General features: G+C 32.9%; 3 protein-coding genes across 3 annotated transcripts in view; all 3 read left to right on the forward strand.

The window, feature by feature from the left end:
- The window catches only part of LOC143226894 (muscle-specific protein 300 kDa-like), a 65898-nt gene extending 55945 nt beyond the window's left edge, over positions 1-9953 (forward strand). The window contains exons 16-18 of the mRNA XM_076458428.1: positions 623-756; positions 1079-1258; positions 9690-9953. Coding sequence (XP_076314543.1) covers positions 623-756; positions 1079-1136 — 192 coding nt within the window. The 3' untranslated portion in view covers positions 1137-1258; positions 9690-9953. The remainder of the gene's footprint in view (positions 1-622; positions 757-1078; positions 1259-9689) is intronic.
- LOC143227578 (uncharacterized) lies at positions 1651-17192 on the forward strand. The gene is made up of 6 exons (XM_076459008.1): positions 1651-1878; positions 9690-9900; positions 13392-13456; positions 14610-14915; positions 16572-16894; positions 17096-17192. Exons 1-5 carry the CDS (start codon positions 1651-1653, stop codon positions 16851-16853), a joined length of 1092 nt encoding a protein of 363 aa, XP_076315123.1. The 3' UTR covers positions 16854-16894; positions 17096-17192.
- Positions 17178-27009, forward strand: LOC143227579 (nesprin-2-like). Its single transcript, XM_076459009.1, has 6 exons — positions 17178-17417; positions 19025-19336; positions 19909-20054; positions 24191-24353; positions 25924-26111; positions 26940-27009. Exons 1-6 carry the CDS (start codon positions 17178-17180, stop codon positions 26974-26976), a joined length of 1086 nt encoding a protein of 361 aa, XP_076315124.1. The 3' UTR covers positions 26977-27009.
- The last annotated feature ends 45 nt before the right edge of the window (positions 27010-27054 follow it).

Raw genomic sequence — 27054 nt, forward strand, 5'->3', positions numbered from 1 at the left:
AATGGTAGCCTTATTTTATTGTATAAATACTATTCATACAGGACTCACATTGATAGAGTTAGCCTTACATTAATATGTAATACCTGTTCTTCTTGACTCACTTTAATAGTAGTAGCTTTATTTTAACCTGTAATACCTGTTCTTCTTGACTCACTTTGATAGTAGTAGCTTTATTTTAACCTGTAATACCTGTTCTTCCTGACTCACTTTGATAGTTGTAGCTTTATTTTAACCTGTAATACCTGTTCTTCCTGACTCACTTTGATAGTTATAGCTTTATTTTAACCTGTAATATCTGTTCTTCCTGACTCACTTTGATAGTTGTAGCTTTATTTTAACCTGTAATACCTGTTCTTCCTGACTCATTTTGATAGTAGTAGCCTTATTTTAACCTGTAATACCTGTTTTTCCTGACTCACTTTGATGGTTGTAGCTTTATTTTAACCTGTAATACCTGTTCTTCCTGACTCACTTTGATAGTAGTAGCTTTATTTTAACCTGTAATACCTGTTCTTCCTGACTCACTATGTTAATATTAGCTTTATTTGAACCTGTAATACCTGTTCTTCCTGACTCACTATGATAATGGCAGCATTTTTTTAACCTATTATGTTTTTTTTAGTCTCTCCTGGAGGCACTACTAGAAAAACAAAACCTAATTAGTAACCTCAGCATTATTTCGAGTGTACTAATGGATGAAGTTGAGGCTGGAGTTCATATAGACCTGAATAGTACACTAGATCAAGTTCAAGAAAGGTATTACATTCTCATTTAGATATTCTGGGATAGATATGAATTAAACATCTTCACCATTTTATAATTAAATGTTTCTGAGTGGGTATAAATGAAATACTTACATTGTGCATCTGTCTTTTTCTTTTATTCTGTTGAAAACATGTGATTCTTATTTTAATAAGTATCTGGGTGAAAGGTTGCAAATTAAGTCTGCATAATTGTGTCTTTTTAAATTACAAATAAAATGATCTGTACAATAATTTATAAAATTATCAAAGAATATTTAGACAAACCATAAAAATAATTCTTCTTGACAAATTACATTATTTCTACTTTTGACCAGGTGGAAAACCCTTAAGTTGTTGGTGAGTGACCTTCTTCAGGATCACAAGGATGTTTGATATTATGGGATCAGTTTTATAACAACTTTGAATACATTAACAGTTGGTCATATGAAACTGAGGTCCAGCTCTTTAGAGTGTTTGTGATATCTACTGTAAGGTTTAATGAAGCTGACATCCAGGTATTGTAACATGAAACATAATGTTTATCACAGTATTTATTGACAAGGATAGAGAAACAAACCATGTTATTATTAGGTATATTAGCTGTATACAGACAGTAAGCAAGTAAAGAGAAGAAAGTTTAACAATATATTGTTTACATAATATTAGTATACAAACAATAAAAAAATACAGAGAATTTAACATTATATTATTAATATAACATTTGTGTACAAACAATAACCATGTATGGAAAATAGAATATTTTTCCATTACGGTCTTGCCTCCTCACATTACAGAGAATGGAATATTGTTTCAATATGGTCTTGCCTCCTCACATTACAGAGAATGGAATATTGTTTCAATATGGTCTTGCCTCCTCACATTACAGAGAATGGAATAGTGTTTCAATATGGTCTTGCCTCCTCACATTACAGATAATGGAATATTGTTCCATTATGGTCTTGCCTCCTTACATTACAGAGAATGGAATATTGTTCCAATATGGTCTTGCCTTCTCACATTACAGAGAATGGAATATTATTCCATTATGGTCTTACCTCCTCACATTACAGAGAATGGAATATTGTTCCAGTGTGGTCTTGCCTCCTCACATTACAGAGAATGGAATATTGTTCCAGTGTGGTCTTGCCTCCTCACATTACAGAGAATGGAATATTGTTTCAGTGTGGTCTTGCCTCCTCTTATTACAGAGATTGGAATATTGTTCCATTACGGTCTTGCCTCCTAACATTACAGAGAATGGAATATTGTTCCATTACGGTCTTGCCTCCTATCATTACAGAGATTGGAATATTGTTCCATTACGGTCTTGCCTCCTATCATTACAGAGATTGGAATATTGTTCCATTATGGTCTTGCCTCCTATCATTACAGAGATTGGAATATTGTTCCATTACAGTCTTGCCTCCTAACATTACAGAGAATGGAATATTGTTCCATTAGGTCTTGCCTCCTAACATTACAGAGAATGGAATATTGTTCCATTACGGTCTTGCCTCCTCTCATACAAATCATTTTTATCTTAATTTTGCCCCCTAATCACTACCTCCCTAAGTATCAAGGGAAAAAAACCCTGATTTTAGCACTGTAACTTATTGCTGAGACTTACCACAGTTCTATCTGGGAACAAGTGGAAAAAAATCAGCTCCTGTATATAAAAAGCCACTCTGTGAAACAATAACTCGAAGTGAACACAATTCTCACATGAGAAGAAATGGCAAGTCAAGGGAGAGTTTATTAAAATATAATGTTGGCTATATATGTACCCAACCTGAACTGGAGATACAAGGTTCATGAACCTGTCATCAGCATTAGGAGGTTGACAATTACCAAGATAAAAACAAAATTACAGTATTATAAACATTGTGGCTAGGGTATGTGAACCTCGTATGATATATATAATATATATGCACCTCAGTCAGATATAAACAGAATTACAGTAATATAAACATTGTGGCTAGGGTATGTGAACCTCGTATGATATATATAATATATATGCACCTCAGTCAGATATAAACAAAATTACAGTAATATAAACATTGTGGCTAGGGTATGTGAACCTCATATGATATATATAATATATATGCACCTCAGTCAGATATAAACAAAATTACAGTGATATAAACATTGTGGCTAGGGTATGTGAACCTCGTATGATATATATAATATATATGCACCTCAGTCAGATATAAACAGAATTACAGTAATATAAACATTGTGGCTAGGGTATGTGAACCTCGTATGATATATATAATATATATGCACCTCAGTCAGATATAAACAGAATTACAGTAATATAAACATTGTGGTTAGGGTATGTGGATTGTGTGATATATACATATATATGTATGTGTGTTTGTGTGAACCCCAATCACAACTGTAAGTTAACAGTGTTATGCATCAAGCAACCAGAATTATGAAAAGAAAGTTTTAGCATTATGTCAAAAGTGGACAAAACCACCACAGAAACAAGAAGTACAACAAACTGAACCAACCATAGCAGAGTCATGTTGTGGTAACCAAGCATAGCAGGGTCATGTTGTTGTAACCAAGCATAGCAGGGTCATGTTGTTGTAACCAAGCATAGCAGTCATGTTGTTGTAACCAAGCATAGCAGAGTCATGTTGTTATAACCAAGCATGGCAGAGTCATGTTGTTGTAACCAAACATAGCAGGGTCATGTTGTTGTAACCAAACATAGCAGGGTCATGTTGTTGTAACCAAACATAGCAGGGTCATGTTGTTGTAACCAAACATAGCAGGGTTATGTTGTTATAACCAAGCATAGCAGGATCATGTTGTTGTAACCAAACATAGCAGGGTCATGTTGTTGTAACCAAACATAGCAGGGTCATGTTGTTGTAACCAAGCATAGCAGGATCATGTTGTTGTAACCAAGCATAGCAGGATCATGTTGTTGTAACCAAACATAGCAGGATCATGTTGTTGTAACCAAGCATAGCAGGATCATGTTGTTGTAACCAAGCATAGCAGAATCATGTTGTTGTAACCAAGCATAGCAGGGTCATGTTGTTGTAACCAAGCATAGTAGAGTCATGTTGTTGTAACCAAGCATAGCAGAATCATGTTGTTGTAATCAAGCATAGCAGAATCATGTTGTTGTAACCAAGCATAGCAGTCATGTTGTTGTAACCAAGCATAGCAGAGTCATGTTGTTATAACCAAGCATGGCAGAGTCATGTTGTTGTAACCAAACATAGCAGGGTCATGTTGTTGTAACCAAACATAGCAGGGTCATGTTGTTGTAACCAAACATAGCAGGGTCATGTTGTTGTAACCAAACATAGCAGGGTTATGTTGTTATAACCAAGCATAGCAGGATCATGTTGTTGTAACCAAACATAGCAGGGTCATGTTGTTGTAACCAAACATAGCAGGGTCATGTTGTTGTAACCAAGCATAGCAGGATCATGTTGTTGTAACCAAGCATAGCAGGATCATGTTGTTGTAACCAAACATAGCAGGATCATGTTGTTGTAACCAAGCATAGCAGGATCATGTTGTTGTAACCAAGCATAGCAGAATCATGTTGTTGTAACCAAGCATAGCAGGGTCATGTTGTTGTAACCAAGCATAGTAGAGTCATGTTGTTGTAACCAAGCATAGCAGAATCATGTTGTTGTAATCAAGCATAGCAGAATCATGTTGTTGTAACCAAACATAGCAGGGTCATGTTGTTGTAACCAAGCATAGCAGGATCATGTTGTTGTAACCAAGCATAGTAGAGTCATGTTGTTGTAACCAAGCATAGTAGAGTCATGTTGTTGTAATCAAGCATAGTAGAATCATGTTGTTGTAACCAAGCATAGCAGAGTCATGTTGTTGTAACCAAGCGTAGCAGGGTCATGTTGTTGTAACCAAGCATAGCAATATTCTATTCTCTGTATTTAGAGGAGGCACGACCATAATGAAACAATATTCTATTCTCTGTATTTAGAGGAGGCACGACCATAATGAAACAATATTCTGTTCTCTGTGATGCGAGATGGATACAGCAGATGGTCTGACATGGCTTTGCTATAATAAAGACACTGTTTTTACAGCAGAGAAGGATTTGAACTCGCATCATTTTATTATGGATTGCACATCTCAGAATGAATTCATGTTGTGCACATCCTTTTTTTTCTACCTGTATCACCTTATAATTGAAGAGCACATTGTTCCAGAAGTAGCATGGTGCCTCCTATTGTGCTTCAGCTTCATCTCTGAGCACACTAATTATTTATAGGTGGTTGGTTACACTGTCTATCTCAGAATGGATGGTATGGATAGTAACACTTTTACTGATAAGCAGATAACAACGTTTTGATCTTCCTAAGTCAACTTCAGGCTAACCTACAAAGGTTGAAACATTGTTCTCTGCTTATCAGTTAATACCCATACCAGCTTTTCTGAGATAAATTTCAATTTCAAGGGCGTTTCTCGTCATCGAGAGGTTGGTTACACTGTTAAGATGCTACACTATCCTCTCCACCTTTTCAATGCAAGATTCTAGCTTTGTGTGAGAGGAAGTGAGACTGTATCATAAGTTAAAATTTTCTTACACTGTGCTTATCTCCAATCACAAACTTCCTCCCTATTGCTCTCATTATTCATTTTAGATCCTGCCAGTTCTCAAAAGAGAGAGCTAGCTGTGACACAATATTATTGGTGGAGAGTGGTCACATGCTATATAGATCTTCAAAAGTGGTGTAAATGTTGTACAGTATGTAAACTAGTGCACCAACCATTAAAATATGTTAGCAGGTTTTAGGGACAGAAAGGAGATAGCTTTGCGTGAGGTGAGGGGAGGTTAGTTCTCATTGAAAGTACATTTTCAGTTTAAGAAAATGTTAACTTTAACATTATACTGTGTACATAGTACTTGTATACAAGCAATAACCAAGTGCAGAGAAAGAAATATTGTTTAACATTATACTGTGTACCTAATACTTGTATACAAGCAATAACCAAGTGCGGAGAAAGAAATGTTGTTTATTATTATACTGTGTACATAATTCATGTATACAAGCAATAACCAAGTGCAGAGAAAGAAATATTGTTATCATGATACTGTGTACATAATACTTGTATACAAGCAATAACCAAGTGCGGAGAAAGAAATATTGTTTAACATTATACTGTGTACATAATACATGTATACAAGCAATAACCAAGTGCAGAGAAAGAAATGTTGTTTAACATTATACTGTGTACATAATACTTGTATACAAGCAATAACCAAGTGCAGAGAAAGAAATGTTGTTTATTATTATACTGTGTACATAATACATGTATACAAGCAATAACCAAGTGCAGAGAAAGAAATATTGTTTAACATTATACTGTGTACATAATATTTGTATACAAGCAATAACCAAGTGCAGAGAAAGAAATATTGTTTAACATTATACTGTGTACATAATACTTGTATACAAGCAATAACCAAGTGCAGAGAAAGAAATATTGTTTAACATTATACTGTGTACATAATACATGTATACAAGCAATAACCAAGTGCAGAGAAAGAAATGTTGTTTATCATTATACTGTGTACATAATACTTGTATACAAGCAATAACCAAGTGCAGAGAAAGAAATATTGTTTAACATTATACTGTGTACATAATACATGTATACAAGCAATAACCAAGTGCAGAGAAAGAAATGTTGTTTATCATTATACTGTGTACATAATACTTGTATACAAGCAATAACCAAGTGCAGAGAAAGAAATATTGTTTAACATTATACTGTGTACATAATTCATGTATACAAGCAATAACCAAGTGCAGAGAAAGAAATATTGTTATCATGATACTGTGTACATAATACTTGTATACAAGCAATAACCAAGTGTGGAGAAAGAAATATTGTTTAACATTATACTGTGTACATAATACATGTATACAAGCAATAACCAAGTGCAGAGAAAGAAATGTTGTTTATCATTATACTGTGTACATAATACTTGTATACAAGCAATAACCAAGTGCAGAGAAAGAAATATTGTTTAACATTATACTGTGTACATAATACTTGTATACAAGCAATAACCAAGTCATGGAGAAAGAAATATTGTTTAACATTATACTGTGTACATAATACATGTATACAAGCAATAACCAAGTGCAGAGAAAGAAATGTTGTTTAACATTATACTGTGTACATAATACTTGTATACAAGCAATAACCAAGTGCAGAGAAAGAAATGTTGTTTATTATTATACTGTGTACATAATACATGTATACAAGCAATAACCAAGTGCAGAGAAAGAAATATTGTTTAACATTATACTGTGTACATAATATTTGTATACAAGCAATAACCAAGTGCAGAGAAAGAAATATTGTTTAACATTATACTGTGTACATAATACTTGTATACAAGCAATAACCAAGTGCAGAGAAAGAAATATTGTTTAACATTATACTGTGTACATAATACATGTATACAAGCAATAACCAAGTGCAGAGAAAGAAATGTTGTTTATCATTATACTGTGTACATAATACTTGTATACAAGCAATAACCAAGTGCAGAGAAAGAAATATTGTTTAACATTATACTGTGTACATAATACATGTATACAAGCAATAACCAAGTGCAGAGAAAGAAATGTTGTTTATCATTATACTGTGTACATAATACTTGTATACAAGCAATAACCAAGTGCAGAGAAAGAAATATTGTTTAACATTATACTGTGTACATAATTCATGTATACAAGCAATAACCAAGTGCAGAGAAAGAAATATTGTTATCATGATACTGTGTACATAATACTTGTATACAAGCAATAACCAAGTGCGGAGAAAGAAATATTGTTTAACATTATACTGTGTACATAATACATGTATACAAGCAATAACCAAGTGCAGAGAAAGAAATGTTGTTTATCATTATACTGTGTACATAATACTTGTATACAAGCAATAACCAAGTGCAGAGAAAGAAATATTGTTTAACATTATACTGTGTACATAATACATGTATACAAGCAATAACCAAGTGCAGAGAAAGAAATATTGTTTAACATTATACTGTGTACATAATACTTGTATACAAGCAATAACCAAGTGCAGAGAAAGAAATGTTGTTTATTATTATACTGTGTACATAATACTTGTATACAAGCAATAACCAAGTGCAGAGAAAGAAATGTTGTTTATTATTATACTGTGTACATAATACATGTATACAAGCAATAACCAAGTGCAGAGAAAGAAATATTGTTTAACATTATACTGTGTACATAATATTTGTATACAAGCAATAACCAAGTGCAGAGAAAGAAATATTGTTTAACATTATACTGTGTACATAATACTTGTATACAAGCAATAACCAAGTGCAGAGAAAGAAATATTGTTTAACATTATACTGTGTACATAATACATGTATACAAGCAATAACCAAGTGCAGAGAAAGAAATGTTGTTTATCATTATACTGTGTACATAATACTTGTATACAAGCAATAACCAAGTGCAGAGAAAGAAATATTGTTTAACATTATACTGTGTACATAATACATGTATACAAGCAATAACCAAGTGCAGAGAAAGAAATATTGTTTAACATTATACTGTGTACATAATACTTGTATACAAGCAATAACCAAGTGCAGAGAAAGAAATGTTGTTTATTATTATACTGTGTACATAATACTTGTATACAAGCAATAACCAAGTGCAGGGAAAGAAATGTTGTTTATCATTATACTGTGTACATCATACATGTATACAAACAATAACCAATGGCAGAGAAAGAAATATTGTTTAACATTATACTCTGTACATAATACATGTATACAAGCAATAACCAAGTGCAGAGAAAGAAATGTTGTTTATTTATATACTGTGTACATAATACTTGTATACAAGCAATAACCAAGTGCAGAGAAAGAAATGTTGTTTATCATTATATTGTGTACATAATACATGTATACAAACAATAACCAAGTGCAGAGAAAGAAATATTGTTTATTATTATACTCTGTACATAATACTTGTATACAAACAATAACCAATGGCAGAGAAAGAAATGTTGTTTAACATTATACTCTGTACATAATACTTGTATACAAACAATAACCAAGTGCAGAGAAAGAAATGTTGTTTAACATTATACAGTGTACATAATATTTGTATACAGACAATAACAACTATGGAGAAAGAAATATTGTTTAAACTATATGTATTACATTTGTTTATAGAAACCATATAAGTCTGGGAACTAACATAAGCCCAGATATCAAGAATGTTATGGTTTCAATCTGAATATAGACTGTTTATGTCATTAAATTAAGATATTGTCTTCTTTTATTTACCAGTGTTTTGGTAGTTGCTTTTGCTGCATGTATTTAGTTTAATATTTTGTTATTAACTAGATATCATATTGATTACTATCATGACTCTCAATATCTTGTAAGTTGGGAAGTGTTAATGTTCTGTGTAATGTAATAACTTACAATCTAGTATCTTCGTGATTATAAATACAATAATCAGTGTGTTTTGCTTTCAGTGAATTAGCCTATTTTGTTTTCTGTTAATACCATGTCAGTTTCAGTTAAGTATTTGTATCAGTATTAGTTATCATATATATTCAATTACTTTAACAATTAGCTGTAAGATGGAACAACTAAGTTTATTTTTACATTAGACTTGGTGTAGTTACTTATGTATTTCTGTTTAAACTTCATTTATTAAATTAGCCCTAGAAGCTACAACTGTGTACAACTTACTGAGACATTAAGAAAGAAATAAGCTAATATAGTTTTGTTACATATAGAAGGCATTGAACTAGTCTCCCGAGTTATTTTAAGGAACCCATCCAACAAAAACAATGTTACAACATTATGTTAATATAACATATCTCATGACATATTTTTAAAACATTTATCTCTAACTTGTTTGATTTGGACAGCAACTTCTTGATGATGTAAAATGTAAACAAGAAGATTTGGGTGAACTAGAGAGACGATGTTCGGAGCTGTCTCGGTCCTTCTTGGTATGTCCACAGGCTCAGGGTGCTTTAAAAAAGAAATTACAAGAAACAAAGGACAATATCCAGCAGATTATTGCAACATTGTCTCAACATTTGCAAGATATAAGTGAAGAACATTCAAAATGGGACAGTATCAATACGACTATTGGAAATGTTATTACATTTCTAAATAATGTTGAACAGGTATTAATTTTTAAATTACTTAAATAATGTTGAATAGGTATTACTTTTTAAATTACTTACTTAAATAATGTTGAACATGTATTACTTTTTAAATTACTCAAATAATGTTGAACAGGTATTATCTTTTAAATTACTCAACTAATGTTGAACAGGTATTACTTTTTAAATTACTTACTTAAATAATGTTGAACAGATATTACCTTTAAATTACTCAAATAATGTTGAACAGGTATTACTTTTAAATTACTTAAATAATGTTGAACAGGTATTACTTTTTAAATTACTCAAATAATGTTGAACAGGTATTACTTTTAAATTACTTACTCAAATAATGTTGAACAGGTATTACTTTTTAAATTACTTACTCAAATAATGTTGAACAGATATTACTTTTTAAATTACTTAAATAATGTTGAACAGGTATTACTTTTTACACTACTTAAATAATGTTAAACATGTATTACTTTTTACACTACTTAAATAATGTTGAACATGTATTACTTTTTAAATTACTTACTTAAATAATGTTGAACAGATATTACTTTTTAAATTACTTAAATAATGTTGAACAGGTATTACTTTTTAAATTACTTACTTAAATAATGTTGAACAGATATTACTTTTTAAATTACTTACTTAAATAATGTTGAACAGATATTACTTTTTAAATTACTTAAATAATGTTGAACAGGTATTAATTTTTAAATTACTCAAATAATGTTGAACAGGTATTACTTTTTAAATTACTCAAGTAATGTTGAACAGGTATTACTTTTTACACTACATAAATAATGTTGAACATGTATTAATTTTTTAATTACTTAAATAATGTTGAACAGGTATTACTTTTTACACTACTTAAATAATGTTGAACATGTATTACTTTTTAAATTACTTAAATAATGTTGAACAGGTATTACTTTTTAAATTACTCAAATAATGTTGAACAGGTATTACTTTTTAAATTACTCAAATAATGTTGAACAGGTATTACTTTTTACACTACATAAATAATGTTGAACATGTATTACTTTTTACACTACACAAATAATGTTGCACATGTATTACTTTTTAAATTACTTAAATAATGTTGAACAGGTATTACTTTTTAAATTACTTACTTAAATAATGTTGAACAGGTATTACTTTTTACACTACTTAAATAATGTTGAACATGTATTACTTTTTACACTACATAAATAATGTTGAACATGTATTACTTTTAAATTACTTACTTTTAAATAGATTCATTTTGTTCAATACATAACTATATTTTTTCTCATATTAACTTGGGAAAAACAAGTATTTGAGTGTATGAACTTTTTTTAAGTTGTATTTTGTATCTGAATGTTTATATAAATGCTTTGTATTTTCAGTAGTTAAGAAAATTAACTGACCAACCTAGACTACTTGTGTATGAGGTTAGATACATGGCTGTGAAGGTATCTTAATAACTGTAATGTTAAAACCTGTTCCACATTTGATACCTACCAAATACCTCTAGTAAAAAGACACTTTAAATCAAATGGTCTAACAAAAACTGACAAACCAATTGAGTTAGAGACATCAGATCTAGTAATGATTTAATCTGGGTATTATATAAATGTATTAAAACTCAGTCAGATGACAGTACAAGTGAAGAAATTTACACACACAGTACTGTAACAGTGCTGTCTGAGATGGAGCACTGGAAAGACAGATCCATTATGTAAATACCCTTTCTCTTTGCTATGCACAGAACTACCTATACTCCCCCTTCCATTATGTAAATACCTTTCTCTTTGCTATGCACAGAACTACCTGTACTCCCCCTTCCATTATGTAAATACCTTTCTCTTTGCTATGTACCTATACTCCTCCTTCCATCATGTAAATACCTTTCTCTTTGCTATGTACAGAACTACCTATACTCCCCCTTCCATTATGTAAATACCTTTTCTCTTTGCTATGTACAGAACTACCTATACTCCCCCTTCCATTATGTAAATACCTTTTCTCTTTGCTATGTACAGAACTACCTATACTCCCCCTTCCATTATGTAAATGGTGACATCATCCTTACTTTCCTACTTCTACTTTCACATTTCCATAGTCTAATGAAGTTTCAAAAGATTCCCATACAAGAACACACAGTACTCTGTTAATTATATAGATGGACAAATACCTAGCAATGTCAAAAACAACATCTACACTTAACTTATTTCATTAGTATCTTAAGCCTAATAATTTACTTATATTTCACTTGTCTCTGCTGCTTTAAAGTATTATACTACATATATATAATAGCATTTCTTACAAGTTTTCGTTTAATATGATCCTGCCTAATCAATGAGTTCTACTATCACAAAATAGTTATTGGGTGGAAACTTGAGTGTGTGACAGAAGGAATACTTATTGGGAAGAGACTTGAGTGTGTGACAGAGGGAATACTTATTGATTAGAGACTTGAGTGTGTGACAAAAAGAATACTTATTGGGAAGAGACTTGAGTGTGTGACAGAGGGAATACTTATTGATTAGAGACTTGAGTGTGTGACAAAAAGAATACTTATTGGGAAGAGACTTGAGTGTGTGACAGAGGGAATACTTATTGATTAGAGACTTGAGTGTGTGACAGAAGGAATACTTATTGATTAGAGACTTGAGTGTGTGACAAAAAGAATACTTATTGAGTAGAAGAGTCTTGAGTGTGTGACAGAAGGAATACTTATTGGGAAGAGACTTGAGTGTGTGACAGAAGGAATACTTATTGGGAAGAGACTTGAGTGTGTGACAGAGGGAATACTTATTGATTAGAGACTTGAGTGTGTGACAGAAGGAATACTTATTGAGTAGAGACTTGAGTGTGTGACAGAAAGAATACTTATTGAGTAGAAGAGACTTGAGTGTATGACAGAAGGAATACTTATTGATTAAAGACTTGAGTGTATGACAGAAGGAATACTTATTGATTAGAGGCTTGAGTGTATGACAGAAAGAATACTTATTGATTAAAGACTTGAGTGTGTGACAGAAGGAATACATATTGATTAGAGACTTGAGTGTATGACAAAAGGAATACTTATTTGGTAGAGACATGAGTGTGTGACAAAAGGAATTCTTATTGATAAAAGACTTGAGTGTGTGACAAAAGGAATACTTATTTGGTAGAGACATGAGTGTGTAACAAAAGGTTGACCTGGTGTGCTTGTTTTTTAAAACGATTTAAGCCTATTAGTTTTTCAATATTTTGTCAGCTTTCAGTTATAAGACATAGATTTTCACAATATCTGAGCTACTTTTCTTGCTTGTAATATAGTTTGTTTGTCAGCTTGAAATAAATCACATAGTGTTTCTAGTTTATTTGTACTTCCAGTTCAGGTGCTTTACCAATCAATATATCAAGTTAATATATTTTTGCCAATCAGTATATCATGTTTATATATATTTCTCTCCAAAGTTTTGAAGGAGAAAGAAGGTGAGGTTAACTCCTCTGATGTTTGTCAAGTTATTCAAGAAACTCAGGTATTCTGAAAAGCTTTTAAAGTTAACATTTATTACAATACAAGTTTATAGAGCATTGCAAGTATACAGTATTGAATAATTCTCTTTATAGTGTAGTTATAAACAACTGTTAATATAGTGTTAGGTAACCCCAAACTGTAATTATAAATAACTGTTAATATAGTGTCAGGTAACCTCAAACTGTAATTATAAACAACTGTTAATATAGTGTTAGGTAACCCCAAACTGTAATTATAAATAACTGTTAATATAGTGTCAGGTAACCTCAAACTGTAATTATAAATAACTGTTAATATAGTGTCAGGTAACCTCAAACTGTAATTATAAATAACTGTTAATATAGTGTCAGGTAACCTCAAACTGTAATTATAAATAACTGTTAATATAGTGTCAGGTAACCTCAAACTGTAATTATAAACAACTGTTAATATAGTGTCAGGTAACCTCAAACTGTAATTATAAATAACTGTTAATATAGTGTCAGGTAACCTCAAACTGTAATTATAAACAACTATTAATATAATGCTAGCTATAACACTACAGTAACTAATGATGATTTATCCACACAAATCTATAAACCATTTGAGCTTGTTAAAATTATTTTGAATAATTTAAGTATTTTGACTAAGGTGTGATTGGTAATTATAGTTATGGTCAGAATTGTTGCTGGCAGTAAAACTTGTGGTTCAGTAACTTTCAGTGAGAACATAATATTACAATGGTTATGTAGATTATTGAGATATTTCTCAGAATGTTTAGTTCTCGTGTATGTAGGTAGCAGTCTTGTTTTATGACTTAAGGTATTTGTTTCTTTTTTGTCGTATTTAACTGAATATTAAGTATTTGTTAAGGTAATAGTGGCTGGTTAACTTCATCTTGTGATACATATTTGTAACAAAATGTTAACCAGTATATTGTTACTATTTACGTGTGTTTTAGATGAAAGCTAAATGTATTTACCTATTTGAAAAACTTAAGTTTTTGCTCATTTTCCAACTATTTTTTTCTATTGAAACTATACAATCATACCTGTTGGTTCTAAATATATTGAGAGAATAAGTTTGAAATCAACATATTAATCTATTTAAACTTATTATATGTATTTTGTTGGATTATAGCAATTATGAAGGATGTGATATTCGTTCTCTTTCAGCATCACATCAAACAAATGCCAATGTACAAAATCTCTCTTTTAATCTTGCAAGATTCCTTACTGAAAGATTTTGATACTAGCTCAACCCTTGTGCAGGAGGTTTCAGCTTTGTTGAATCGTTGGCAAGGTCTGTGTTCTCAGTTACTATACTTCCTTCATCGCCTGCAAAAAATGCAGTTCAAAACTCAGAACTTTCCACAAAAATCTCAGCATATTTTAAACTTGTTACACAAGATTCAGATGCAACTAAGCCTAGAAACTCCATCACACCACAAGGTGGCACTGGAATTCCTTGTTCAGTTACAGGTATGAAGTGGTATTGTACTTGCCATAATTGCCAAAATACATCATCTAATCTTTTAGTTAACAGAAAAATAAATTGTAAAATAAGATAAAAATGTTTAGAAATTCGAATACATAAAGATTTACATTATTTTATTAGAATAAATTCTTCACTATGCATCAACTTTCCACATCCAAGACTATGCTGATAAACTAATGCTATGTCTCCACATCCTTATGAATTCTTAACACTTAAATTTCAGAACCATTTATATATACCAACATAGTTAATTGTTATTACTTATTTGTATAGACCACATTACCAACATTGTTAATCGTTATTAATTATTTGTGTAGACCATGTACCAACATTGTTAATCGTTATTAATTATTTGTGTAGACCATGTACCAACATTGTTAATCGTTATTAATTATTTGTGTAGACCACGTACCAACATTGTTAATCGTTATTAATTATTTGTGTAGACCACATTACCAACATTGTTAATCGTTATTAATTATTTGTGTAGACCGCATTACCAACATTGTTACCCATTATTCTTTGTTCAGTTAGACCCTGTATCAATGATTTAACTGTTGTTATTTGTTTGTTTAGACCATGCACCAACAATGATAACCATTATTATTTACTTATTTAGACCCTGTATCAACAGTGATAACCATTATTATTTGTTTAGTTAGACCCTGTATCAACAGTGATAACCATTATTATTTTCTTTGTTAGACCCTGTATCAACAGTGATAACCATTATTATTTACTTATTTAGACCCTGTATCAACAGTGATAACCATTATTATTTTCTTTGTTAGACCCTGTATCAACAGTGATAACCATTATTATTTTCTTTGTTAGACCCTGTATCAACAGTGATAACCATTATTATTTTCTTTGTTAGACCCTGTATCAACAGTGATAACCATTATTATTTTCTTTGTTAGACCCTGTACCAACAGTGATAACCATTATTATTTTCTTTGTTAGACCCTGTATCAACAGTGATAACCATTATTATTTTCTTTGTTAGACCCTGTATCAACAGTGATAACCATTATTATTTACTTATTTAGACCCTGTATCAACAGTGATAACCATTATTATTTACTTAGTTAGACCCTGTATCAACAGTGATAACCACTATTATTTACTTATTTAGACCCTGTATCAACAGTGATAACCATTATTATTTGCTTAGTTAGACCCTGCATCAACAGTGATAACCATTCTTATTTTCTTTGTTAGACCCTGTACCAACAGTGCTAACCATTATTATTTTCTTTGTTAGACCCTGTATCAACAGTGATAACCATTATTATTTTCTTTGTTAGACCCTGTATCAACAGTGATAACCATTATTATTTACTTAGTTAGACCCTGTATCAACAGTGATAACCATTATTATTTTCTTTGTTAGACCCTGTATCAACAGTGATAACCATTATTATTTACTTATTTAGACCCTGTATCAACAGTGATAACCATTATTATTTGCTTAGTTAGACCCTGCATCAACAGTGATAACCATTATTATTTGCTTAGTTAGACCCTGTATCAACAGTGATAACCATTATTATTTTTTTGTACCAACATTGTTAACTGTTGTTATTTTCTTTGTTAAACCCTGTACCAACATCGTTAACTGTTGTTATTTGTTTGATTAGGTACTAGAACTAGAAGCTTTAGAAAATAAACAATTTATGGAATCGTTAATTGAAGAAGGGACTGCTCTGACTGATAACATTCCTGAGGAATCTGTTCAGAGCTGTGTCATTACTCAACTACAAGAACAATGGGTATTTGTAACCAGTTTGCTTAGCAAGAGGATAGATGTACTTACTATTGTAACCAAAAGATGGCAGCTTTATCAACACCAACTTTGTGAATTGCAAAAAATAACTAAAGAAGTAGAACAAAAGATCTGGAAAAAAATACAGTCTGTGTGAGAGATTTGGACAACTTACAAGATAATATAAATTCCAAACAGGTACAAACTAGTTGTCTGAAAGTTTATACATGTTGGTTGTGTTTATTAAAATTATTATGTTGATACTAATAAAGATAGAAAATGAATACAAGATTATAGTAACTAATATTTAGCTTGTACTGTAGATTGTCTGTGTGTGGAAAAAGTATTTTATTGGTCTGTGTATCACTATAATGTATATTGATTTATTCAATATTTTAGGATGTTATAGGTGAACTTGTTAAAGCTGAGAATTGCCTGACTGAGTTGAAACAAACCAGAGATTCACTTCAAAGTGTGATTGATGAAGTATCAGCTCATTATAGTTGAAGACGAAGTCTTAGCTGCAGAGAAGCAAATCCATAGTCTTCAGTTTAAGCTGACTGAACAATATACTAGGCTCCAGAGCTTGCAGGAGAAGTGGAGTGAGATTCAACTGATTCTTCTTGAGATCAGGACAAAATTGGATGCTGGACAAAAAGTCACTGTTGAGCATTTACCACAAAGTCGAAAAGAACTGCATGACAAAACACAAGAAATTAAGGTAAGAGAAAAGTTACAGTACTCCGTTCTCCGTTATTCAGGTTTTCATGAAACCAAAATTCCTTTATATATTAATTACTTTTACCCAACATTAGCAGTGTTATATGAAATATTTTTTTCATTAGTTCAACAAATAATATTTTTAAAACCTATTTTCAGTTTTTGTTAATTGACCTTGAGGAAGGATTTTATCAAAATATTTTTATGAAAATTTAACATTTTATGGCATAGAAAAATTGAATGTTTGAAAAAATACAAACTGCTAAAAAAAGTTTGTTCAGTTACATTCTGAACAAATATTAAAAATAGGATAATAATGGTATTCATTAGTGGTTTTTATAAGGAGGAATGAGGCAGTGGTATCCATTAGTGGACAGTATGAAATATTGTTATTTTAAGGAGGAGGAATAAGATACTGGTATCCATTAGTGGACAGTATGAAATATTGTTATTATAAAGAGGATAAATAAGACACTGGTATCCATTAGTGGACACTATGAAATATTGTTATTATAAAAAGGATAAATAAGACACTGGTATCCATTAGTGGACACTATGAAATATTATTATTATAAGGAGGATAAATAAGATACTGGTATCCATTAGTGGACAGTATGAAATATTGTTATTATAAGGAGGATAAATAAGACACTGGTATCCATTAGTGGACACTATGAAATATTGTTATTATAAGGAGGATAAATAAGACACTGGTATTCATTAGTGGACAGTATGAGATATTGTAATTATAAGGAGGAGAATAAGACACTGGTATCCATTAGTGGACATTATAAAATATTGTTATTATAAGGAGGATAAATAAGACACTGGTATTCATTAGTGGACATTATAAAATATTGTTGTTATAAGGAGGAGGAATAAGACAATGATATCCATTAGTGGACATTATAAAATATTGTTGTTATAAGGAGGAGGAATAAGACAATGATATCCATTAGTGGACATTATAAAATATTGTTCTTATAAGGAGGAGGAATAAGACACTGGTATTCATTAGTGGACATTATAAAATATTGTTGTTATAAGGAGGAGGAATAAGTCAATGATATCCATTAGTGGACATTATAAAATATTGTTGTTATAAGGAGAAGGAATAAGACACTGGTATTCATTAGTGGACATTATAAAATGTTGTTGTTATAAGGAGGAGGAATAAGACACTGGTATTCATTAGTGGACATTATAAAATGTTGTTGTTATAAGGAGGATGAATAAGACAATGATATCCATTTGTGGACATTATAAAATATTGTTGTTATATGGAGGAGGAATAAGACACTGGTATTCATTAGTGGACATTATAAAATATTGTTGTTATAAGGAGGAGGAATAAGACACTGGTATTCATTAGTGGACATTATAAAATATTATTGTTATAAGGAGGAGGAATAAGACAATGATATCCATTAGTGGACATTATAAAATATTGTTGTTATAAGGAGGAGGAATAAGACACTGGTATTCATTAGTGGACATTATAAAATATTGTTGTTATAAGGAGGAGGAATAAGACAATGGTATCCATTAGTGGACAGTATAAAATATTTGCAAAAAGTAAGTTTCTTACACTTGTGTACATCTGTTTAGAACCTCCAAGACCATCTTTACACAGTGTGTGAAACCCTAGATACTGTGAAGAGAGAGGTGGCTAAGCTGCAGGATACCCAGGATCTACCAGACATTGGAGGTGTTATGGGTGAAGTTTCATTGCTGAGAAGAACTTTGGAAACTGTAACTGTGCTGCTTGTAGTAAAAATGGAGGTCATCAATGAAAAACTACATCAGTGGCATCAGTTTGATGAAGAGGCTGAAAAGCTTCTCTCTTGGGCTCAGTTATTTACAGTAAGAATTGAAGAGCAAAATGTATATTTTGAAGATGAAGTCTGTCTTCTTAAAACTGTGAGTTTATGATTCATTCATTAGACACTCTATTATATGTACACTGTTTCAGAGTTTGTTGTCTTTAAATTATTTATTGTATTTATTATTGGGATTATAGTAAATAATACATCCATGAAGGTACAGTAAACAGTTGTGGTTACACTTAATTTGTTTGAGTTATCTAACTGTTGCATTATTGGAATTGTAGTAAATAATACATCCATGAAGGTACAGTAAGCAGTTGTAGTTACAGTTGATTTGTTTGAGTTATATAACTGTTGCATTATTGGGATTGTAGTAAATAATACACCCATGAACATACAGTAAAGAGAATAGTTGTGGTTAGAGTTGATTTGTTTGAGTTATTATGATATAATTGTTGCATTGTTGGGAATGTAGTAAACAATACCTCCATAAAGGTACAGTAAACAGTTGTGATTACAGTAGGTTTATTGCATAAATAATTGTTCTGTAGTTGGGGTTGTAATGAATATGGCATACATGGAGTTATAGTTACAGTTTTTGTATCTTGGTTATGTTACCTCCTAATTGGTATGGAACATGAAATAATTTCTCCACCTTTATTTCAGGAACTAGCCAATCAGAAGGATTTTTTCCTGAAGACCACAGAGCTGGGTGAACAGTTGATGGAAGATTGTAATGATGTAACTGTCCAGGATAAGCTAGAAGAAATTAAGAGAGTGTGGGAGACTGTTCACAAACTGTGGGCCCAGAGGTTGGTGTTTACTTTGTTTCTAACAAATTAAGAGAGTGTGGGAGACTGTTCACAAACTGTGGGCCCAGAGGTTGGTGTTTACTTTGTTTCTAACATTTCTTTTCATGTCTGTTTTGTATAAATTAAAATGTCATAATGAAAAGTGGTTCTTCAGTATTGAGTTTTGATAGTCAGTTGAAAAAGGTTGCTGTACTTAGTTCTTGTAATGGATATCAGATTATCAGAAACTCAAATGTTTCTGTGAAAAATGACAAAAATAACAGTTACAATAAATGTATGGAGCTGTTGTTTGAAGGTTTGTCCACTAAAAAACAATATCAGAATACTTAGAGACATTATTACAAGGGCTACAGGCTAAAAATAAAAGTAAGTTATCTTCAACTAGTGATTACAGAACATGTACATGTGAAATTATGCCCATTTGTTGTACATAGCTTCTATTTAAGGACTTAATATGATGGCTCTTTTAAAGCTGGCATGGCTAATATCTTGTGGTCCAGAATATGGTTTCTGGACTAAAACTTGGGGGTCAAATCCCTCTGTTTGATCAGACAGTAGCAGATCAAGAGTTACTGGTACTGGTAAATGAACTTGGGGGTCCAATCCCTCTGTTTGATCAGACAGTAGTAGCTCAAGAGTTACTGGTACTGGTAAATGAACTTGGGGGTCCAATCCCTCTGTTTTATCAGACAGTAGCAGATCAAGAGTTACTGGTACTGGTAAATGAACTTGGGGTCCAATCCTCTGTTTGATCAGACAGTAGCAGATCAAGAGTTACTGGTACTGGTAAATGAACTTGGGGGTCCAATCCCTCTGTTTGATCAGACAGTAGCAGATCAAGAGTTACTGGTACTGGTAAATGAACTTGGGGGTCCAATCCCTCTGTTTGATCAGACAGTAGCAGATCAAGAGCTACTGTTACTGGTAAATGAACTTGGGGGTCCAATCCCTCTGTTTGATCAGACAGTAGCAGATCAAGAGTTACTGGTACTGGTAAATGAACTTGGGGGTCCAATCCCTCTGTTTGATCAGACAGTAGTAGCTCAAGAGTTACTGGTACTGGTAAATGAACTTGGGGGTCCAATCCCTCTGTTTTATCAGACAGTAGCAGATCAAGAGTTACTGGTACTGGTAAATGAACTTGGGGGTCCAATCCCTCTGTTTGATCAGACAGTAGCAGATCAAGAGTTACTGGTACTGGTAAATGAACTTGGGGGTCCAATCCCTCTGTTTGATCAGACAGTAGCAGATCAAGAGTTACTGGTACTGGTAAATGAACTTGGGGGTCCAATCCCTCTGTTTGATCAGACAGTAGCAGATCAAGAGCTACTGTTACTGGTAAATGAACTTGGGGGTCCAATCCCTCTGTTTGATCAGACAGTAGCAGATCAAGAGTTACTGGTACTGGTAAATGAACTTGGGGGTCCAATCCCTCTGTTTCATCAGACAGTAGCAGATCAAGAGTTACTGGTACTGGTAAATGAACTTGGGGGTCCAATCCCTCTGTTTGATCAGACAGTAGCAGATCAAGAGTTACTGGTACTGGTAAATGAACTTGGGGGTCCAATCCCTCTGTTTGATCAGACAGTAGCAGATCAAGAGTTACTGGTACTGGTAAGTGAACTTGGGGGTCCAATCCCTCTGTTTGATCAGACAGTAGCAGATCAAGAGTTACTGGTACTGGTAAATGAACTTGGGGGTCCAATCCCTCTGTTTGATCAGACAGTAGCAGATCAAGAGCTACTGGTACTGGTAAATGAACTTGGGGGTCCAATCCCTCTGTTTGATCAGACAGTAGCAGATCAAGAGTTACTGGTACTGGTAAATGAACTTGGGGGTCCAATCCCTCTGTTTGATCAGACAGTAGCAGATCAAGAGTTACTGGTACTGGTAAATGAACTTGGGGGTCCAATCCCTCTGTTTGATCAGACAGTAGCAGATCAAGAGTTACTGGTACTGGTAAATGAACTTGGGGGTCCAATCCCTCTGTTTGATCAGACAGTAGCAGATCAAGAGTTACTGGTACTGGTAAATGAACTTGGGGGTCCAATCCCTCTGTTTGATCAGACAGTAGCAGATCAAGAGTTACTGGTACTGGTAAGTGAACTTGGGGGTCCAATCCCTCTGTTTGATCAGACAGTAGCAGATCAAGAGTTACTGGTACTGGTAAATGAACTTGGGGGTCCAATCCCTCTGTTTGATCAGACAGTAGCAGATCAAGAGTTACTGGTACTGGTAAATGAACTTGGGGGTCCAATCCCTCTGTTTGATCAGACAGTAGTAGCTCAAGAGTTACTGGTACTGGTAAATGAACTTGGGGGTCCAATCCCTCTGTTTGATCAGACAGTAGTAGCTCAAGAGTTACTGGTACTGGTAAATGAACTTGGGGGTCCAATCCCTCTGTTTGATCAGACAGTAGTAGATCAAGAGTTACTGGTACTGATAAATGAACTTGGGGGTCCAATCCCTCTGTTTGATCAGACAGTAGCAGATCAAGAGTTACTGGTACTGGTAAATGAACTTGGGGGTCCAATCCCTCTGTTTGATCAGACAGTAGCAGATCAAGAGTTACTGGTACTGGTAAATGAACTTGGGGGTCCAATCCCTCTGTTTGATCAGACAGTAGCAGCTCAAGAGTTACTGGTACTGGTAAATGAACTTGGGGGTCCAATCCCTCTGTTTGATCAGACAGTAGCAGATCAAGAGTTACTGGTACTGGTAAATGAACTTGGGGGTCCAATCCCTCTGTTTGATCAGACAGTAGCAGATCAAGAGTTACTGGTACTGGTAAATGAACTTGGGGGTCCAATCCCTCTGTTTTATCAGACAGTAGCAGATCAAGAGTTACTGGTACTGGTAAATGAACTTGGGGGTCCAATCCCTCTGTTTGATCAGACAGTAGTAGCTCAAGAGTTACTGGTACTGGTAAATGAACTTGGGGGTCCAATCCCTCTGTTTGATCAGACAGTAGCAGATCAAGAGTTACTGGTACTGGTAAGTGAACTTGGGGGTCCAATCCCTCTGTTTGATCAGACAGTAGCAGATCAAGAGTTACTGGTACTGGTAAATGAACTTGGGGGTCAAATCCCTCTGTTTGATCAGACAGTAGTAGCTCAAGAGTTACTGGTACTGGTAAATGAACTTGGGGGTCCAATCCCTCTGTTTGATCAGACAGTAGTAGCTCAAGAGTTACTGGTACTGGTAAATGAACTTGGGGTCCAATCCTCTGTTTGATCAGACAGTAGTAGCTCAAGAGTTACTGGTACTGGTAAATGAACTTGGGGGTCCAATCCCTCTGTTTGATCAGACAGTAGTAGCTCAAGAGTTACTGGTACTGGTAAATGAACTTGGGGGTCCAATCCCTCTGTTTGATCAGACAGTAGCAGATCAAGAGTTACTGGTACTGGTAAATGAACTTGGGGGTCCAATCCCTCTGTTTGATCAGACAGTAGCAGATCAAGAGTTACTGGTACTGGTAAATGAACTTGGGGGTCCAATCCCTCTGTTTGATCAGACAGTAGTAGCTCAAGAGTTACTGGTACTGGTAAATGAACTTGGGGGTCCAATCCTCTGTTTGATCAGACAGTAGTAGCTCAAGAGTTACTGGTACTGGTAAATGAACTTGGGGGTCCAATCCCTCTGTTTGATCAGACAGTAGCAGATCAAGAGTTACTGGTACTGGTAAATGAACTTGGGGGTCCAATCCCTCTGTTTGATCAGACAGTAGCAGATCAAGAGTTACTGGTACTGGTAAATGAACTTGGGGGTCCAATCCCTCTGTTTGATCCCACTGGTAAATGAGACATAAAAGAAGTTATAATTGAAATTCTTCAACTTTAATTTTCTTTAAATTGATAGAATATTCTCAAGCATTTAATTTAGATGTAAATTACTGAATGTTTAACGTAAAGAGTAAATTAAAAAAATACATGTGACAAGGGTAGTTTTAAATTGTAATATTAACTTTTTAAAACACTAGAATTCTTCCCTTCCAAGTTAACCAACATGTAACTCGTAAAACTTATGTGAATAGGGCATTTTTAAATTGTAATATTATCTTTGTAAAACACTTAAATTATTTCCTTCCAAGGTAACCAACCTTTAACTGGTAAAACTTACAAGGTTTATTTTTTCAGGGAAGAGAAGCTACAGTCATTTCTACAGAAGTGTAAAAAGCTGGAACAGGACACAATCAGTTTTGATAGATGGTTGAACAACATTGAACACCAATTGTCAAAATCAGTTATATATCAGGAAGTTTCTGAAAAGGAAATCAACAGACAGAAAGTAATTTTAGAAGTAAGTAGAATAAAATAACATTTGTAAATATTTAAATATGAAATAAAAAATATTGATCGTGTTGTATGATTATTTCTGAACTTTCACCAGAATTACAATTAATCTCTTTCCATCACCAGAATGGTATTTGTTTTCTTAGCTGCTTCTACCACCACATTCCCTGACTGTAACTTTAGAATACCAGCACATCACATTTTTCTTGATCATCCCATTACAGAATAAGGATCTACGTGACTGGATGTATGCAGGTTATTATACCATAAGATATGATTAAACTGCAGTTATTTTTTGTGACACAAAAAAGTCATGCATGTTAGATTTGACCTTTGAAAAAATAATGACAAAAACCATGATGCATTACTAAATTTATTTGCCACTGAACCACAGTAGAAAGGGCACCAAGGTCTTTAGAGTGCTTTTCAGTAAATTAATTTGTACTTTTATTTAATAAAACAAAAGTCCCTAGCTGGTACAAAGGTAAGTCTATGAATTTACAACACTAAAATCAGAGGTTTGATTCCCCTTGTTGGAATCAGCAGATAGTAATGGACTTTTGCTATAAGAAAACATACACACAATAAAAAAAAAGCTATTTAAAAGTGAATTAGGTTAATGTTTGTTATTTTTCCAGTGATTTTACAGATTTTTGGACACACCACACTGTTTAGCTTAAGACTGATTGTTTAGTGGACACTTAATTTTGTACTAAGTATTTTACTGTTTAGATAACTGTTATACTAAAACAGTTAAACTGGGTTCTTTGTAGGTTTTATGTGATGTATAAATATCTCTAATAACCTAAAATGCTTGTTTTGGGTTTTCATAATTGTTACGTTTGTAATTAGTAAACTAAAAGTGATATATATTGTTTGCTTTGCTTGTAATTTTCACTAGTCTCTCTCTGATATATTTGTAATCAAACTCCCTGCTGTCTCTTGGCACTTGCCCAGTATAAATGTCCTAGAATATCTCTGGTGTGAAAACACGGGTTGTTACAGTGAAGTACCTGTACATTATATCAGGTTGGTAGTATCTCAGTTCCCTTGGAGTGATTACCCAAGCAGTACGTGCATAGCTTGCTATAAATAAAGTGGTTACTATGAACATGTGTCACTCAATAAATACAGGACAAATGCCAAGAGGTCACTTTGCTTATGGAAAATATGACATCTTTTGGGTATATTTTTCCCTTAAATCATTTTGTTTTCCATAGTAAATGGAGTTATGGTTGTTTAATTTCCTATTTAATGTACATTTTGAAATAGTACTGTTAGTTTAAGATTTGATTTTTAAATTTTCTTAAAATTTGTATTTGGTTGTTTACTGTTTCACAAGTAGAAAATTGTATCTGTTTTGAGAGCATAAAACATTCATGAGTAGTTTTTTCTTCTCTCATTCCAAACTTTCAAAATATTAATTATCCTAAGTAATATTGTTAACATTACTCAAATTACTGCTGGTGAAAAAAATATTTTGAATTTATGTCAATGGAATAAAGGCACAAGATGAGTTCCTTCATCTTGTTAAGAGATTACTTTTATTGAAATATATTTTTATTTGGTCTTTCCAGGAAATACAACAGGACATAGAAAACCATGCTGGTAACGTATTAGATATCATATCCACCTGTGATGCACTCATCAGTGAGTGTGAATCTATACTTGCTCCATCCAAAAAGGATAACTTATTGAAGAACGTTAAGAGTCTGGAGAACAGATGGAAGCAAGCAACAAACCTGACAACCAACAGAATCTCCAGGTAAGACCTTACGTCTTCTAGCTTCTATTACATACTACAATGTGATTACCAACAGAATCTCCAGGTAAGACCTTATGTCTTCTAGCTTCTATTACATACTACAATGTGACTACCAACAGAATCTCCAGGTAAGACCTTATGTCTTCTAGCTTCTATTACATACTACAATGTGACAACCAACAGAATCTCCAGGTAAGACCTTATGTCTTCTAACTTCTATTACATACTACAATGTGACTACCAAGAGAATCTCCAGGTAAGACCTTATGTCTTCTAGCTTCTATTACATTACATACTACAATGTGACAACCAACAGAATCTCCAGGTAAAACATTGTATCTTCTGTTACATAGCACAACCTGACTACCAACAGAATCTCTAGGTAAAACATTATATCTTCTGTTACACAGCTCAACCTGACTACCAGCAGAATTTCCAGGTAAAACATTATATCTTCTGTTACACAGTTCACCCTGACTACCTGTTCTTCTGATTGTAGATTTATATTTAGTGGAACACTTTTGACTGAAACAAGTTCTTCAGTATAAACATAAAATATTTTTTCAGAATCATAATAATTTTGTAGTTCAACTAATTTTAGTGATTCAGTAAATGTTTCCTTAACTAAGCTTAAGAATATTTGGTGGTTAAAGATTTTTAGTTTCATATTTACAGATATAACTGCCGTTAGAGATATATGCATGGAACCTAATTTGAGTTAAATAACCATTAAAATCAGCAAAACTGAAAGCTATAGGAAATGTAAATGACTACATTAAGCTTTCTAAAACAAAATAACCACGTGTTTACATTTGTGTAATTTGTTAGCATCCAAGAAACATGGAGTTTGTGGGAGAAGTTTTGAATGATTTTAGTGACTTCAAACATGGATGTTGAGTAGTGAGAGATCAGCCCGTGTCAATCCAAAATATGATGCCTCACT

This window comes from Tachypleus tridentatus, chromosome 9 (assembly GCF_004210375.1).
Source record: "Tachypleus tridentatus isolate NWPU-2018 chromosome 9, ASM421037v1, whole genome shotgun sequence".
NCBI classification, from domain to species: Eukaryota; Metazoa; Arthropoda; class Merostomata; order Xiphosura; family Limulidae; genus Tachypleus; species Tachypleus tridentatus.